Below are 18915 nucleotides of genomic sequence, written 5' to 3' on the forward strand. Positions count from 1 at the left end.
ACCTCTCATCACCCCCGAGAACAGCATGATTCTGGTGGCAGAATCATGCTGTGGGGATGTTTTTCATCTGCAGGGACTGGGAAACTTGTCAGAATTTAAGGAATGATGGATGGTGCTAAATACAGGGAAATTCTTGAGGGAAACCTGTTTCAGTCTTCCAGAGATTTGAGACTGGGACGGAGGTTCACCTTCCAGCAGGACAATGACCCAAAGCATAATGCTAAAGCAACACTCGGGTGGTTTAAGGGGAAACATTTAAATGTATTGGAATGGCCTAGTCAAAGCCCTGACTACAATCCAATTGAGAATCTGTGGTATGACTTAATGTTTTGTTTATTTGTTTCACAATAAAATATATTTTGCATCTTCAAAGTGGTAGGTATGTTGTGTAAATCAAATGATACAAACCTTCAAAAAATCTATTTTAATTCCAGGTTGTAAGGCAACAAAATAGGAAAAATGCCAAGGGGGATGAATATTTACGCAAGCCACTGTATACTCCAAAAACATGTAATTAAATAGGAAAACAAACCCAGTAAAATTCAACATTTGTATGAATGTAACCCTCTGTTGAACAGCCAAAACACAGAAAATTGACTGGCAAACGCTTGGTAATTAATACCCGTCCTGCAGAGCTGCAGTGTTCACTCGGCTATACAACCTGTAAACCCGTGCCATTCGCCACCAAGCACCAGGGCGGACCACGCAGGCAAATAGTAAAGAATAATACACATGGTCCTTTGGGAGTATACATTTGTATGTATTGTAGCGACCCGCACAGACAGCGGTGTGTTATGTGGTAGGCTATTAGTGGGTTGTGTTGTACTTACCAGTGTTCGCGGGGTCCAACATGCCAATCAACCTGCTATCTGCCAATCACGGGGATGCCTGGAATGTTCTGATGCCGGGCATCCTGGTGTTTGGCGGAGTGGCGTGGAGGGGGGTTGGGCAGGGGGATGGAGCATTGGAAGTTAAGACCAGGTTTAGCCATTGTTCTCTCTCTTATGTCTGGGCTTCACAAGAGAAGGTCACGGTTGGCTTGTGGGCTACGGCCAAACAGTAGCCTGTGTAAAGTTGGGTTAATAAACCGTCAATTCGTAAACTCAACCCTCTGTCTGGACAATTGTTCCTTTATGATCTTGTCAGGTCATTACATTGGTGTCAGAAGTAAAAACGTTGATAAAAGTTAGCCAGCTAGATAGCTGACTTCTGTGGCTAGCTACCGTAGGTGAGAACGGGGGTTGAAAATGCTTAGAGGAAATCCGAAAGTGAAGGTGGAGGTAGAGGACAATTATGGCCAAGGAAGTGCGTGTGCATGGACGTCGGGGGATCTGGCTGAGGAGATCACCAGGGCGTCGGAGCCCAGAGGTCGCTTGAGGGAGGACGTTAGAGTGATGGCGGCTGAAGCGGGCATGAGTCCTTCGTCGACTGTGCTTCGCGCGGATTCTGGTGGGCGGACCGAAGGGGTGACGTCGACGCGGCGGGACAAGGAATCTGGGGCTCAGGATGTAAACAAACATGGCGGCGCCCAGTTCCCGGCTGCGTCCGTATCTGTTAAGACCCCGAAGTATTCCGGTAAGGCGGATTGGGAAGCTTTTCATGCTCAGTTTGAACTGTTAGCTCATTTTAGGGGGTGGTCGAATGAAGATAGGGCACTGCAGTTGGCTTTATGCCTCACGGATGAAGCTCTGGCCTGTTTGATATTGATTAGCCCCGAGGACAGACGTGATTATGGTGCTTTAGTGGGAGCACTGAGGAGGCGCTATGGACAGTGTGTACAGCCCGGGCTACTGCGCTCCGAACTGAGTAATAGACGCAGGCAGCCTGGAGAGCCTCTACGGGCGCTAGCTAATGACATTGAGAGCCTCTCTCGGCGGGCATATGCTCACATGCCCCTCTCCGTGCAGAGCGAGCTAGCACGGGACCAGTTAATACAGGCGCTCTCTCCTACAGAGCTGCGCATACAGACCCAGCTGGCTCATCCTGAGTCATTGCAGATAGCCTTGGAGATGGCTTTGGAGAGGGAGCTGGTGTGGGCTGGGGCTTCAGCTGGGACTTTGGTGGGGGTGCTGGGAGACAGACTCTGTGCGAGCTGGGGGGCAGAGCAGCCCGGAGCCGGAAAAGCCTGCATGGGTGGCTGAAATGACAGAACTCATTCGTGCTGTGTCGCTACAGGCGGCACGAAACACACGCCCTGGTCCCATGGTCTGCTAGGGTTGTGGCCAGCCAGGCCATCTGCGCCGAGATTGCCCCATGTCCCCCAGAGCTCAGGGAAACGGCTCGGGGTCCGCATAGACCGGGTAGTGCGGACCCCTGGCTTTCTATCCCAACCACCATCTTCTTCAGGAGGAGCCCACCGGCACAGACGGGGAAGCAAGGCTCCACTTCCCCCAGAAGCAGACGAGAGCAAGCGGATGGAGCCTGTTGTTGTGGTGGGCCGGACCTGTGTTGGGGACTTTTTCATGTCCCTGTCACTGTGGAGGGGGTGCCCTGCTCTGCCCTGGTGGACACTGGGTCCACAGTAACCCTGGTGAGGCCAGATATTGTGCCAGGTTGGACTCAGTGTGAGCCCACAACTGTGCAGCTCCGCACAGTCACAGGTGAGCTGGCACCCATGAAAGGGAAGGGAATAATGACTCTGACAGTAGGGGGCAGGTCTGTGCGTCATCCTGTGTGGGTGGCGGCTGTGCAGGACCCTTGTATACTGGGGTTGGACTTTCTTAGGAGCACAGGCTGCCAGTTAGACCTAAATGGGGGCGCACTGAGCTTCCAGGGAGGGCCGGCAGTCACCATGGCCCCCCCCCCTAATGTCACATTCACTCAACCCAACAAATCCTTTACTCCAGCAGTTAAAGCAGCAGAGACTCATGGCTACACCCCCCCCCCCCCCCCCCCCCCCACATCTGTGTGTGACTTTTCCCCAGCCCCCCTGTCACCTACGGCTGTGTGTTACATTCCCCCAGCTACCTCCACGACACAGCCCTCTGTGAGCCCGGGCCGCACCCCCCCCCCAGCCCAGCTACCCCAGATGGGAGAGGAGAAGACACTGTCTGCAGTGAGGGAGATATGGGGGAGGAACTGTGTTGGTCTTGACCCCGAGCAGCAGGAACGGTTGTGGCAGTTGCTGTTTGAATTCAGAGACAGCTTTATGCTGAGTGAGGAAGAAGTGGGTCAGACTCATCTGGTGCAGCATGAGATCGACAAAGGTGATGCTCGACCCATCAAGATGCGTCCCCGCCGTATCCCGCTGGCACGCCAGGAGGCGGCAGACAAGGCTGTGTTGGAGATGCAGCGGGCAGACTTCATCGAGCCCTCAGACAGCCCCTGGGCGGCGGCAGTCGTCATGGTTCCGAAGAAGGGGGGCAAGCTGAGGTTCTGTGCGGACTACAGGCGGCTGAATGAGGTAACCAGGAAGGACTCATACCCCATACCACGTATCGATGAGTCGCTGGACCTGGTTAGGGGGTCTTCCTGGTTCTCCTCACTAGACCTCCGCAGTGGCTACTGGCAGGTGCCCCTCTCCCCAGAGGCCAGAGCAAAAACTGCGTTCTCCACTAACAGAGGACACTGGGAGTTCAAGGTCCTGTGCTTCGGCCTGTGCAACGCTCCAGCTACTTTTGAGCGTTTGATGGACAGGGTGCTGGATGGCATCCCCCGACAGCAGTGTCTGGTAAACCTCGATGACATCCTGGCCCATGGCAGCTCCTTCCAGTCAGCCCTGGTGGCGCTACGGCGTGTGCTGGAGCGGGTGGCTGCCGCAGGTCTGAAGCTCCACCCCGAGAAGTGCCACTTCATGAGGAGAGAGGTGTCCTTCTTGGGCCACCGAGTGGGGAAGGAGGGGATCAGCACCATGGATGACAAGGTGGGGGCTGTCCGAGACTGGCCCACCCCCACCGACCAGCGTCAGCTGAAGAGCTTCCTGGGCCTGGCCTCGTACTACAGGAGGTTTGTACGGGGATTCTCAAGCGTCGCTGCTCCCCTGAACCGCATGCTGCCGAAAGACAAGGCTTTCACTTGGACAGTGGAGTGTAAGGAGGCCTTCAACACCCTCAAACGTGCACTGATCGAGGCCCCCGTGCTCGCCCCCTTGACCTCACCTTGCCCTTTATCCTGGACACAGACGCAAGCAATGTGGGCATGGGTGGGGTGCTGGCCCAGGTGGGGCCAGAGGGGGAGAGAGCGGTGGCGTACTTCAGCAAAACATTTGACAAACATGAGCGCCGCTACTCTGTCACCCGGCGGGAGCTCTTGGCTGTTGTGGCTTCCGTCAAACACTTCAAGTACTACCTGGGTGGCCTGCCCTTCACTGTAAGGACTGACCACTCTGCTCTCCAGTGGCTCATGTCTTTCAGAGAGCCAGAGGGGCAGGTGGCACGCTGGTTGGAGGAGCTTCAGCCGTATGACTTCACAGGGGTGCACAGGGCAGGGGCACGCCACTCCAACACCGACGCCATATCCCGTTGGCCCTGTACTGCTGACGGCTGCCGCCACTGTGAGCGGAGAGAGGGACGGGAGAGAGAGCTGTGTGCAGAGGAGGGGGTCTGTGCCACAGTGTGTCGGGCGAGCGGGCCTGTCTGCTGTGAGCTGCAGATTGTCGACGTGGCTGAATGGGGGTAGCAGCAGGAACGGGACACAGACCTACAGCCAGTGCTACAGTGGGTAGAGGCGCAGGTGAGGTCACCATGGGAAGAGGTGACAGCGCTCTCACTCGCGACCAAAGGGTTGTGGTCAAAGGTTGAGCGACTGCGGCTGGCTGATGGCGTGCTACAGCATGCATGGAAGGAGTCAGTTACGGGAGAGGAGAGGTAGCAGGTGGTGGTCCCAAAAGCATTGCGGGAGGCTGTGCTCCAGAGTACTCATGGGGGGGTGGGGACTGGACACTTTGGGGTCACAAAAACACTGCGCCGCCTCCGTCAGAGCTTTTACTGGGGGCAGCACAAGAGGGATGTGGAAGACTTTTGCCGCCGCTGTGACAACTGCACAGCGAGAAAGGGCCCCCCAGGCCGCTCTCATGCTCAGCTCCAACAGTTCCCAATGGGGGCTCCCATGGAGAGGGTGGGAGTGGATGTAGTTGGGCCGTTCCCCACCACAGACAGTGGAAACCGCTGGGTGCTTACGGCCATGGACTATTTCACAAAATGGCCCGAGGCCTATGCTCTGCCTGACCAGGAGTCAGAGACCATCGTCGACGCCCTGACAGCGGGGATGTTCAGCAGGTTTGGAGCTGCGGAGTCCATCCACAGCGACCAAGGTAGAAACTTTGAGTCCTGTGTGTTCGCCCCCATGTGTGAGAGGCTGGGTATGCACAAGACCCGCACTACTCCTCTCCATCCTCAAAGTGATGGCCTTGTGGAGCGCTTCAACAAAACGCTTGGACAGCAGCTGGCCATCGTCTCTGCCAAACACCAGCGTGACTGGGACAAGCACCTGCCTATGGTCCTCATGGCATGCCGCTCCGCCGTCCAAGACTCCACCTCCTGCACGCCTGCCCTCCTCATGCTGGGGAGAGAGATCTGCACCCCTGCGGAGATGGCGTTTGGTCGGCCCCTGGATAGCCCTCATGTTCCCCCGGGGCCGGAGTATGCCCGGGGACTCCAGGACTGCCTGGAGACAGCCCACACCTTCGCCAGAGAGCAGCTGGTGAATGCAGGTGTGAGGCAGAAAAGGAACTATGACGTGCACACCCGGGGAAGGCACTTTGTGGCTGGGGAGCTGGTCTGGGTCTACAGCCCCCTAAGGAAAAAAGGCAGATGCCCCAAGTTGGACAGTCACTGGGTGGGACCCTGCAGTGTCCTGGAGAGGGTAGGGGAGGTTGTTTACCGGGTGCAGCTTCCTCCCAGGGGGAGAAAGGTGGCACTGCACCGGGACAGGTTAGCCCCATACAGAGGGGCCTCTGCTCCCTAAACCCCAGGGACCCCCACAATTCGCCTCTCTGGCAATGACATTCTCCAGGCTCCCATCCCCAGGTGCCGCAGACAAGGCTCCAGACAGCCCACTCCCCCTGTCTCCCTCCCTGTGTCACTGCGTGGTTCCCCGGAGCCACGGACTGTATTCCCTGTTCCCGCTTCCTTGTCCCCAATATCCCTTCCTTCATCCCCTGGGTCCCAGAGAGGCAGCCCCCTGCCACGGATGGAGCCCCGTTTCACATCTGGACACTCCGCGACCATCACGGCCACGCAGGCAAAGGAGACCTCCGGGTCGCTTCAGAGACTTTGTTTGTTCCCTCGGGGAGGAGGGACTTTGTGGTGGGGGGGCTGTGTAGCGACCCGCACAGACAGCAGTGTGTTATGTGGTAGGCTATTAGTGGGTTGTGTTGTACTTACCAGTGTTCGCGGGGTCCGACATGCCAATCAACCTGCTATCTGCCAATCACAGGGATGCCTGGAATGTTCCGATGCCGGGCATCCTGGTGTTTGGCGGAGTGGCGTGGAGGGGGGTTGGGCAGGGGGATGGAGCATTGGAAGTTAAGACCAGGTTTAGCCATTGTTCTCTCTCTTACGTCTGGGCTTCACAAGAGAAGGTCACGGTTTGCTTGTGGGGTATCTTTTATTTATTTGGCGTGGGCTAAGGCCAAACAGTAGCCTGTGTAAAGTTGGGTTAATAAACCGTTAATTCGTAAACTCAACCCTCTGTCTGGACAATTGTTCCTTTATGATCTTGTCAGGTCATTACAGTATTAAACATGCTCAGATTATGTTAGTAGGGTATCTTATTAAGGCATGGAAAGAGAGCTCATTGGCTAGCCTTAGGTAGCGACTAAGCTAATTACCGTGCCATCTAATTACTGCACTATCTAGCACCGTGGCAATACAGCCGCAGCTAGTTGGTAAAAGCTAATTGTGCAATGTACTGTAAATAAAATACTATTCAAACTATATTGTCCTTGTGAGAACATGTCACCCTATACATACCATCATTGTTCATAACGTTAAGTTACTGGATGAATATTTGTCATTCTTTTGGCAGCAGGGTGGAGGCACGTTACTAATCAAGATATGACTTCACTAGTTGGTCCTTGGTCGCGTTAGCACGGCTATTGCAGGGTCACAGTATGAGCCCACAATGGCTAGTTAGTATTTTGTCGCCTGTCCTCCAGTGGATGTGGGTGCACGACAATGTATTCTTTGGCCTTGGTTGGGTCTAAGAATGTCTTCTGCTCGCAGGAGGGATTAGTGTTCTTCAGTACAGCTGGGTAAAGTATGCCGAACTTGGTGTCCAGAGTGGTGTAGGAGCCCCCTCACCTAGTTTAAAGCTGACCTCTCCTTCATGACTGCCGTGGTGTAGTCCGGGTAAATGTGAATATTCCGGCCACCCGTGGGTGATGGGAGACACTTGTGCTGCCTTACTGAAGATATCCTCCTTCTCCTGAAGGTAGTGACATTTAACTGCTATGGGTCTGGGTAGCTCCCCATTCTTTGATTCGTACCTTATGCTTCTGTGCTCACGGTCATGGGTGGGGGCGTAAACTAGGCCTAGAATTTCCTGTAGCTATTTAGCTATGGACAGGGTAGGCCGCATTCCGCCTACGATCTTGAGTCCCTCTCTCATGCAGAAAATGCAACCGTTCCCCCTGCGCTGTCTGTTCTCGAGGTCCTAAACCTTGGAAGTGAGTTTGACGACATCTGATGATAGCCGGGTGACTTGCTCTTCCAGTGTCACCACTTTGTCGGAGTAAATATTTGCGCCCTCTTCTAGGCTATTCAGATGGGTGTCATGTCTCGCCAAGTCTTCGTTAACAGAGTCAATGTTTATGTTGACCTCGGTGGCGAGAATAGCTATTTGTGTGTATAGGTCAGTGGATAATGACTCCACCTTAGCCAGCACAGTGTTAATGATAGCCGCCATTACCATGGCTCGGTCGGGGGGGATCAGAGTCCATGACAGGTGAGCCCGAGGCTTCTACAGAAGCCTGCTTCTTTGTGGCCCGCGGCTGTTGTTGTCTCGACATTTTACCATTAAAAGGCCAACATTTTCAGACAAAAAAAAGTCAGATTAGTACATTGGGATCGATTCCAAATTAAATGTTACAAAATTAACACGGTGGGGGAGGTGTTGATCAATATTAATAGTAAATTGTTCGCCCTGGATAGGAGCACCGGGAAAATGCGTCTTCACATGTTGCTGCTCACCACCGCCCCCCCCAAACTGAGAAACTTTAACGCAAGGGTGAAAACGTACTCATAATATTCCCCCAAAAACTGAAATCAAAGAGCCAACAAAAAACCTTAGTCTTATTCATGTCTACTCAGATCCCTACAAAGGCTCTGGGGCCTGAGAGGAGGGGGGAACTTATTCTGAGAGTATTCCCTGCAATGTTTTTCGGCTGTGAAGTCCTTGAGATCCAAAAACCTTTTAGCTGCATTCACAATGATATCCAGTTTCTTAGATTTCTTGTTAGTTTGGCCAGTATAATTTATCATCTGCGCAATAAATGCAAAAAGTACACTTTCTTCACGATCAGTGTTTCAGGATTCCTTAACTGCTGAACAACATTCTCAGCATGCTGCAGGGACACACACTGCCATGTCTTCCTCATCTCCATTCGGTCCTTCAACTATTTCCACGGCTTACTTATTACACTTGCAACATTGTAGTGGGTTTTGCACATACACTTTCAAACCGTATCTCACATACCACAGCATTACTTGTCGGGAGAACGTCATGGATACAGCACTAAAACCAATAGGATTTCATCCCTTTTCCCATCCACAATATGAGCCAAATGACGATTCCCTGTGTTAATACTAAGGATACTTTAAGTAAGTTGTTAAAGTATCCCTGTTGATACTTCCCCCAAAAGGTCTGTTAAGTCAGTGCACAGAATTATGTCTCAGAGCCATCTGTACATTGTTCATAATTTGTCTGCATGAGGAAATATCACTCATCTCAATGAGTACCAAAGATTGTACATTTACTACCATCTATTTGAATACATTCACTGATGTAAACAATTCCTTAAATTGAACAATTTCTTGAATTTGAAATCATATGGTTTTGGGCACACGTTTAGCAATTAACACTGGAACTTCCATGGTTGAAGTATTCTTCACTTTTCTTCTGGTACTTAAATGGTTTAACACTTTTGCTGTTTAATGCTACTGTCTCTGATGTACCCTTCTCCATTTATCTTCCCCGACATAGCATCAGTGGGGAGCCATCAGTTCCTGACAGAGCTGAGTTGAAGCTGCCAAGGCCCTGTTGAGTGAACTTTGACCTTGGCCTGACCTATCTCCTCTAGAGTGGAACCCCACTGTGAACCTCCTGGCTGGAATTGCCCTAACCTTTTTGCACTTGACCCTTCGGCCTGTATGGACTACTGCGCTATAGGCTACAGTGCACGTGCTTATTAGATCATAAATAAAAGTGAAATAAAAAAATAAAGACCCAATGCATATCTTTATTCTATCAACTCACTAATTTCACTCACATTCCTACTTAAGTGATTGATACCGCTACCACACGGTTCTCTCTGTACACCAAACCTGCAAAGGTCGGGGGTAAGAGGCCACTAAGTTCCAGTGAAGGGAAATCTTAATGCTACAGCATACAATGACATTCTAGACAATTCTGTGCTTCCAACTTTGTGGCAACAGTTTGGGGTAGGCCCTTTCCTGTTTCAGCATGACAATGCCCCCGTGCACAAAGCGAGGTCCATACAGAAATAGTTTGTCGAGACCGGTGTGGAAGAACTTGACTGGCCTCCACAGATCCCTGACCTCAACCCCATCGAACACCTTTGGGATGAATTGGAACGCCGACTGCGAGCCACGACTAATTTCTCCATATCAGTGCCCGACCTCACTAATGCTCTTGTGGCTGAATGGAAACAAGTCTCTGCAGCAATGTTCCAACATCTAGAGGAAAGCCTTCCCAGAAGAGTGGAGGCTGTTATAGCAGCAAAGGGGGAACTAACTCCATATCAATGCCCATTATTTTAGAATGAGATGTTTGACGGGCAGATGTCCACATACTTTTGGTCATGTAGTGTACTATGATACTCTGCCTTTGTGCTGCAATGGGAATGAACAGGATATAAACTATTGTGCGGAAGCAAATACATCCAGTACAGCAGTAGAGAAATTTAAGCAGTAAAAATTTAATCAGAGGCCACCTCTACTTAGAACACCTGGTGTGGGGACATGCGTCACGCTGTGGGTCTTTGCTAAACCCTCAGCATGATGCTCCAATTCAAAGCATCGGGGGATGTTTCATCTCTTCGCCGGATTTTTCACTTTTTCATCTCGGGGTTAAGACTGAAAAGAATGGCATTTTAACATGCCGCCTAGTCACAGCCATGAAGCAGGGATTGGGTGGTATTACCAGTCTACCATACTCTTGATTACAATAAAACACTTGTTTGCACACTTTGTTCACAGTAGGGGTCCCCCTATTCTCATCAGGACTTATCCCCGCCAACGCAACTGTCTGTCGAGCAGCGATCTCTCTCGTGCGTTGAGTGAGAATGTAAATTGTTGGCATGATGGGAGATACTGCATAGAATTGACTACTAATTGGATGCTTTCATCTGACATGACAGCCTGTTCGAATACAGATTAACAGCGTCAGTTCGTGGAAGGGCCGCTCCTGGAATACTGATTCTGCTCACTCAGGGCTATGTTACCCATTTATTGTGGTCCACGGACCTTAATGTGTAATAGCTGTATCCATACATCTCCATCAGGAATTATATTTGAGACGGTCTTATTGTCTGTGATGCAAGGCCTAAGGCTAAAACAGTATGTGGTACTCAGTTGAAGAAGAGCTACGCTGAACAAAAATATGTAACGCAACATGCAACAATTTCAAAGATTTTACTGAGTTTCAATTCATATAAGGAAATCAGTCAATTGAAATAAATTCATTAGGCCCTAATCTATGGATTTCACATGACTGGGAATACAGGTATGCATCTGTTGGTCACAGATACCGTAAAAAACAGTAGGGGCGTGGATCAGAAAAGCAGTCAGTATCTGATGTGACCACCATTTGCCTCATGCACCACGACACATCTCCTTCACATAAAGTTGATCAGGCTGTTGGTTGTGGCCTGTGGAATGTTGATCAGGCTGTTTGAAGTGGCTGGATATTGGCAGGAACTGGAACACGCTGTTGTACACGTCGATCCAGAGCATCCCAAACACGCTCAATCGGTGTCATGTCTGGTGAGTATGAAGGCCATTGAAGAACTGGGCAATGTTCAGCTTCCAGGAATTGTGTACAGATCCTTGTGACATGGGGCCATGCATTATCATGAATGGCACGACAATGGGCCTTAGGATCTCGTCAAGGTATCTTTGTCCATTAAAATTGCCATTGATAAAATGCTAATTGTGTTCATTGTCCGTAGCATATGCCTGCCCATACCATAACCCTACCGCCACCATGGGGCACTCTGTTCACAACGTTGATATGAGCAAACCCCTCGCACACACAACACCATACAAGCTGTCTGCCATCTGCCCGGTACAGTTGAAACCGGGATTCATCCGTGAAGAGTACACTTCTCCAGCGTGCCAGTGGCCATCGAAGGTGAGCATTTGGCCACTGAAGTTGGTTACAACGCCGAACTTCAGTCGGGTCAAGACCCTGGTGAGGACGACTAGCACGAGATGAGCTTCCCTGAGAGGGTTTCTGACAGTTTGTGCAGAAATTCTTTGGTTATCTAAACCCACAGTTTCATCAGCTGTCTGGGTGGCTCGTCTCAAACCATCCCGCAGATGAAGAAGGCAGATGTGTAGGTCCTGGGCTGGCGTGGTTACACGTGGTCTGCGGTTGTGAGGTCAAATTCTCTGAAAAGACAGTGGCTTATGGTAGAGACATTAACATTAAATTCTCTAGCAACAGTTCTGATGGACATTCCTGCAGTCAGCATGCCAATTATACACTCCTCAAAACGTGAGACATCTGTAGCATTGTGTTGTGTGACAAAACTGCACATTTTAGAGTGGTGTTTTATTGTCCCGAGCACAAGCTGCACCTATCTAATGATCATGCTGTTTATTCCTCAAGAGTCTAGTGACACACCCGTGTGTCAATTTAAGTAACATAATAAAAAAATCCCTATCCAAATCCGTCAGTTTAAGATATAAATATACCCTCCACCCCTACTAACCCCTCCACCCCTACTATGGGGGGGATAATAGGGGTGGAGGGGATATTAGGAGTGGAGGCGATGGTAGCAGTAGAGGGGATATCGCTAGCGTTTTCATGGGCTGTGTCTCAATCTGCCGCTTCCGCCTATGGCGACCTTCCACATCTGCGGTGGAAGGTGGCCGAGCTAGAATGGTGTTTTTCAGACCATGAGACATACCGAAAATCGGTATTCTCACAAAAACGTCTGTAACGTCCCAACAGTTTGGCCTACTGACTAATATGACCCCACGAACACGATGGTGTTCTCCACAAGTGTCACAGGACTCGTCTGAAGGTAACCCATACAAATGAATATGTATTAAAAAAATACTAAAAAATAAATAACACAAATTTATACCTCCTAGATATAGGACATTTTTCAAAATCTTATTCCTTATGATTTATTTTCTGACTGTCTTTTTGTAATTTATGAATGTGTTATTCAATGCGCTTCAATTTGTCTTGTATACCTACAGGGGTCCTAAAATTCAAAATCAAATAGCTAAATGATCCATGGTATTACCATCTTAAAACAATTCCATATGTTAGCTTAGTGCTCAAACCCCCCCACCCCCCAACGGCTTAGACTTTGATTATAATCAGCTTCTTGACATATGTCGCCTGTCAGGTGGATGGATTATCATAGCCTACTCACTAACAGGGATGTAAACAAATTTCTGCACAAAATTTGAGAGAAATAAGCTTTTGTGCATTTGGAACATTTCTGTGATATTTTATTTCAGCTCATGATACATGAGACCAACGCTTTACATGTTGCTTTGATTATTTTGTTCAGTATATGTCGGGTCTATGAGAAATATATCTATTAAGATCATTGGTCTCTACACAGTATGCTTCAAGCTACTTTTTTTCTCTCAGAATGAGCTGGTGTATATGCTATTGATCATTCATTGACATTCATCTTGTACTGCACATTGTTGGTTCAACAAAGATTTAGCCTCATGAGACATTTGAGACATCCAATTGGAGTTCACTAAATGGAATATTAGAAACCAGTACATGGGCATTTCATCCTATACCAGAGCTATTCAATCACAACATTGAAGGACCACATCACTGCTGGTTTTTATTCTTTCCTTAAGGTTCCACAGTGTGAAATAATGCTGTGTTGATAACCCATCCACTTAACCCGGAAGCCAGCCACACCAATATGTCAGAGGAAACACAGTTCAACTGATGACTGAAGTCAGCCTGCAGGTGCCCGGCCGGTCAAAAGGAGTCGCTAAAGCGCGATGAGCCCCCGCCAAACCCTACCCTAAAAATGCTGGGCCAAATGTGCGAAGCCCCAAGTGACTCCCGGTCACAGCCGGTTGTGACATAGCCTGGGATCAAACCCAGGCCTGTAGTGATGCCTCGATAACTGCAATGTGATGCAGTGCCTTAGACCGCTGCTCCATTCGGGAGGTAGTTACTCTTCTGTTTTTTATAGTATTTGCTTGTGTATATCAGCAGGGGGCAATGTTCTCATATAATACAACTGACTCCTGCCATGCCTGTCAGATAGAGCATGGCAGAGAGTTAGTGTGCAGTGCAGAGTTGACTACCCAGCAAAAAAAGGTCAAGCTTGCAGATGGAAGTATTGTTATTGAGGTGTCAGCAAAATGATATGTCAGTTTGATAGTCATTTTATTTCAATCATGTGATCATCAATAATGAATTTGCATATTTGTTGATGATCAATGACATATTGTTCATTAAATATTTACATATCTGTCAGTGCGTCTGTAGTTTGAACATACGGTACCTGTCAAAAGTTTGGACACACCTACTCATTCAAGGGATTTTCTTTCTTTTTACTGTTTTCTACATTGTATAATAATAGTGAAGACATCAAAACTATGAAATAACACATATGGAATCATGTAGTCACCAAAAAAATGTTAAACAAATCAAAATATATTTTTGATTTTAGATTCTTCAAAGTAGCGACCCTTTGCCTTGATGACAACTTTGCTCACTCTTGGCATTCTCTAAACCAGCTTCACCTGGAATGCTTTTCCAACAGTCTTGAAGGAGTTCGCACACATGCTGTGCACTTGTTGGCTGCTTTTCCTTCACTCTGCAGTTGAGGTCAGGTGATTATGGAGGCCAGGTCATCTGATGCAGCACTCCATCAATCTCCTTCTTGGTCAAATAGCCCTTACACAGCCTGGAGGTGTGTTGGGTCATTGTCCTGTTGACAAACAAATGATAGTCCCACTAAGGGCAAACCAGATGGGATGGCGTATCGCTGCAGAATGCTGTGGTAGCCATGCTAGTTAAGTGTGCCTTGAATTCTAAATAAATTACTGACAGTGTAACCAGCAAAGCACCCCCACACCATCACACCCCCTCTGAACAGTTGATGTTGAGATGTATCTGTTACTTGAACTCTGTGAAGCATTTACTTGAATTCTGTGAATAATTTTTGGGTGCTGCAATCTGAGGTGCAGTTAACGCTAATGAACTTATCCTTTGCAAATCATATCAAATCAAAGTTTACTTGTCACGTGCGCCGAATACAACAGGTAGACCTTACAGTGAAATGCTTACTTACAGGCTCTAACCAATAGTGCTAGAAAGGTGGTAGGTGAACAATAGGTAAGTAAAGAAATAAAACAACAGTAAAAAGACAGTGAAAAACAGTAGCGAGGCTACATACAGACACCGGTTAGTCAGGCTGATTGAGGTAGTATGTACATGTAGATATGGTTAAAGTGACTATGCACATATGATGAACAGAGAGTAGCAGTAGCGTAAAAGAGGGGTTGGCGGGTGGTGGGTGGCGGGACACAATGCAGATAGCCTGGTTAGCCAATATGCGGGATCACTGGTTGGTCGGTCCAATTGAGGTAGTATGTACATGAATGTATAGTTAAAGTGACTATGCATATATGATAAATAGTCCGGGTAGCCATTTGATTACCTGTTCAGGTGTCTTATGGCTTGGGGGTAAAAACTGTTGAGAAGCCTTTTTGTCCTAGACTTGGCACTCCGGTACCGCTTGCCATGCGGTATTAGAGCGTACAGTCTATGACTGGGGTCGCTGGGGTCTTTGACAATTTTTAGGGCCTTCCTCTGACACCGCCTGGTGTAGAGGTCCTGGATAGCAGGCAGCTTTGCCCCAGTGATGTACTGGGCCGTACGCATTACCCTCTGTAGTGCCTTGCGGTCAGAGGCTGAGCAATTGCCGTACCAGGCAGTGATGCAACCAGTCAGGATGCTCTCGATGTTGCAGCTGTAGAATCTTTTGAGGCTCTCAGGACCCATGCCAAATCTTTTAAGTTTCCTGTGGGGAAATAGGCTTTGTCATGCCCTCTTCACGACTGTCTTGGTGTATTTGGACCATTCTAGTTGTTGTTGATGTGGACACCAAGGAACTTGAAGCTCTCAACCTGCTTCACTACAGCCCCCTCGATGAGAATGGGGGTGTGCTCGGTCCTCCTTTTCCTGTAGTCCACAGGGATAGGTTGTTATTCTGGTACCACCCGGCCAGGTCTCTGACCTCCTCCCTATAGGCTGTCTCGTTGTTGTTGATGATCAGGCCTACTGTCGTGTCGTCTGCAAACTTAATATATATATGTATTTTTTTCTCCCCTTTTTCTCCTCAATTTCGTGGTATCCAATTGGTAGTAGTTACAGTCTTGTCGCTGCAACTCCCGTACGGACTCAGGAGAGGCGAAGGTCGAGAGCCATGCGTCCTCCGAAACACAACCCAACCTAGCAGCACTGCTTCTTGGCACAACGCACATCCAACCCAGAAGCCAGCCGCACCAATGTGTCGGAGGAAACACTGTACACCTGACGACCTGGTCAGCGTGCACTGCGCCCGGCCCGCCACAGGAGTCGCTAGTGCACGATGAGACAAGGATATCCCTGCTGGCCAAACCCTCCCTAACCCGGACGACGCTGGGCCAATTGTGCGTCGGCCAATGGTCCTCCCGGTCGCGGCCGGCTGCGACAGAGCCTGGGATCGAACCCAGAGTCTCTGGTGGCACAGCTAGCACTGCAATGCAGTGCCTTAGACCACTGCGCCACCCAATGGATGGTGTTGGAGTCGTGCCTGGCCATGCAGTCGTGGGTGAACAGGGAGTACAGGAGGGGACTGAGCACGCACCCCTGTGGAGCTCCAGTGTTGAGGATCAGCGTGGCAGATGTGTTGCTACCTACCCTCACCACCTGGGGGCGGCCTGTCAGGAAGTCCAGGATCCAGTTGTAGAGGGAGGTGTTTAGTACCAGGATCCTTAGCTTAGTGATGAGCTTTGAGGGTACTATGGTGTTGAACGCTGAGCTGTAGTCAATGAATAGCATTCTCACATAAGTGTTCCTTTTGTCCAGGTGTGAAAGGGCAGTGTGGAGTGCAATAGAGATTGCATCCTCTGTGGATCTGTATGGGCAGTATGCAAATTGGAGTGGGTCTAGGGTTTCTGGGATAATGGTGTTGATGTGAGCCATGACCAACCTTTCAAAGCACTTCATGGCTACGGACGTGAGTGCTACGGGTCTTTAGTCCTTTAGGCAGGTTTCCTTTGTGTTCTTGGGCACAGGGACTATGGTGGTCTGCTTGAAACATGTTGGTATTACAGACTCAATCAGGGACATGTTGAAAATGTCAGTGAAGACACCTGCCAGTTGGTCAGCACATGCCCAGAGCACACGTCCTGGTCATCCATCTGGCCCGCAGCCTTGTGTATGTTGACCTGTTTAAAGGTCTTACTCACGTCGAGCGTGATCAGACAGTCCTCCGGAACAGCTGATGTGCTCATGCATGCCTCAGTGTTGCTTGCCTCGAAGCGAGCATAGAAGTGATTTCGCTCGTCTGGTAGGCTCGTGTCACTGTGCAGCTTGCGGCTGTGCTTCCCTTTGTAGTCTGTAATAGTTTGCAAGCCCTGCCACATAAGATGAGCATCGGAGCCGGTGTAGTATGATTCAATCTTAGCCGTGTATTGACGCTTTGCCTGTTTGATGGTTCGTCGCAGGGCATAGCAGGATTTCTTGTAAGCTTCCGGGTTAGACTTATTGATAAAGCCAGTGACTGATGTGGTGTACTCCTCAATGCCATTGCAAAAATCCCGGAACATGTTCCAGTCTGTGATAGCAAAACAGTCCTGTAGTTTAGCATCTGCTTCATCTGACCACTTTTTTATAGACCAAGTCACTGGTGCTTCCTGCTTTAATTTTTGTTTGTAAGCAGAAATCAGGAGGATAGAGTTGTGGTTGGATTTACCAAGTGGAGGGCGAGGGAGAGCTTTGTACGTGTCTCTGTGTGTGGAGTACAGGTGATCTAGAAGTCTTTTCCCTCTGGTTGCACATTTGACATGTTGATAGAAATTTCCCTGCATTAAAGTCTCCGGCCACTAGGAGCGCCGCCCCTGGGTGAGTGGTTTCATGTTTGCTTATTTCCTTATACAGCTGACTGAGTGCGGTCTTAGTGCCAGCATCTGTCTGTGGTGGTAAATAAACAGCCACGAAAAGTATAGCTGAAAACTCTATAGGCAAGTAGTGTGGCCTGCAATTTATCACAATATATTCTACTTCAGGCGAGCAAAATCTAGAGACTTCCTTAGATTTCGTGCACCAGCTGTCGTTTACAAATATGCACAGACCGCCCCTCCCCCCCCCCCCTCGTCTTACCGGAGTGTGCGGTTCTATCTTGCCGGTACAGCGTATATCCCGCTAGCTGAATATCCATGTCGTCATTCAGCCACGATTACGTGAAACATAGGATATTACAGTTTTTGATGTCCTGTTGGTAGGATATTCGTGATCGTACCTCGTCTAATTTATTGTCCAGTGATTGCACGTTGGCGAGTAGTATTGACGATAATGGCAGCTTTCCCAGTCGCCTTCTCCGGGTCCTGACCAGGCATCCGGCTCTTTGTCCTCTGTACCTGCGTCGCTTCCTCTTGCAAATAACGGGGATGTCGGCCCTGTGGGGTGTTTGGAGAATGTCTTGTGCGTCGTCCTTGTTGTAGAAAAAATCTTTGTCTAATCCGAGGTGAGTGATCGCTGTCCTGATATCTAGAAGCTGTTTTTTGCCGTAAGATACGGTTGCAGAAACATTATGTACAAAATAAATTACAAATAACGCGGAAAAAAACATAATAGCACAATTGGTTGGGCACCCGTAAAACTGCTGCCATTTCTTCCGCCGCCATTTTCTGGGTGAACAACAGAGGTAACTCTGAGTCTTCTTTTCCTGTGGCGGTCCTCATGAGAGCCAGTTTCATCATACGCTTGATGGTTTTTGCGACTGCACTTGAAGAAACTTTTCAAGTTCTTGAAATTTTCCAGAGTGAATGACTTTGATGTCTTAAAGTAATGATGGACTGTCGTTTCTCTTTGCTTATTTGAGCTGTTCTTGCCATAATATGGACTTGGTCTTTTACCAAAACTTTTTTGGTTACTACATGATTCCATATGTGTTATTTCATAGTTTTTATGTCTTCACTATTGTGATGTAAACAATGTAAAAAAATTAATATATATTATTCTACAATGTAGAAAATTGTAAAAACAAAGAAAAACCCTTGAATGAGTAGGTGTCCAAACTTTTGACTGGTACTGTATATGTACCATGGTTTTCTGATCCACGCCCCTACTTTTTTAATGTATCCGTGACCAATTTTTTTCAGTTGACTGATTTCCTTATATGAACTGTAACTCAGTAAAATATTTGAAATTGTAGCATGTTGCATTTATATTTTTGTTCAGTATATTTAATTACTACCAACGATATATTATTTAAAGTTTTGCATATTCAAAGACAGTTATCATTTCTAG

The 18915-nt window shown here is 48.7% G+C and overlaps 1 protein-coding gene across 1 annotated transcript in view; it reads left to right on the top strand.

Moving 5' to 3' along the window:
• The first annotated feature begins 1247 nt into the window (after positions 1 to 1247).
• Positions 1248 to 18915, top strand: part of LOC120020667 (adhesion G protein-coupled receptor L2-like) — a 232271-nt gene continuing 214603 nt past the window's right edge. Inside the window, exons 1-2 of the mRNA XM_038964372.1 lie at positions 1248 to 1508; positions 5967 to 6180. Coding sequence (XP_038820300.1) covers positions 1248 to 1508; positions 5967 to 6180 — 475 coding nt within the window. The remainder of the gene's footprint in view (positions 1509 to 5966; positions 6181 to 18915) is intronic.

Source organism: Salvelinus namaycush, chromosome 25 (assembly GCF_016432855.1).
Source record: "Salvelinus namaycush isolate Seneca chromosome 25, SaNama_1.0, whole genome shotgun sequence".
Lineage (NCBI taxonomy): Eukaryota > Metazoa > Chordata > Actinopteri > Salmoniformes > Salmonidae > Salvelinus > Salvelinus namaycush.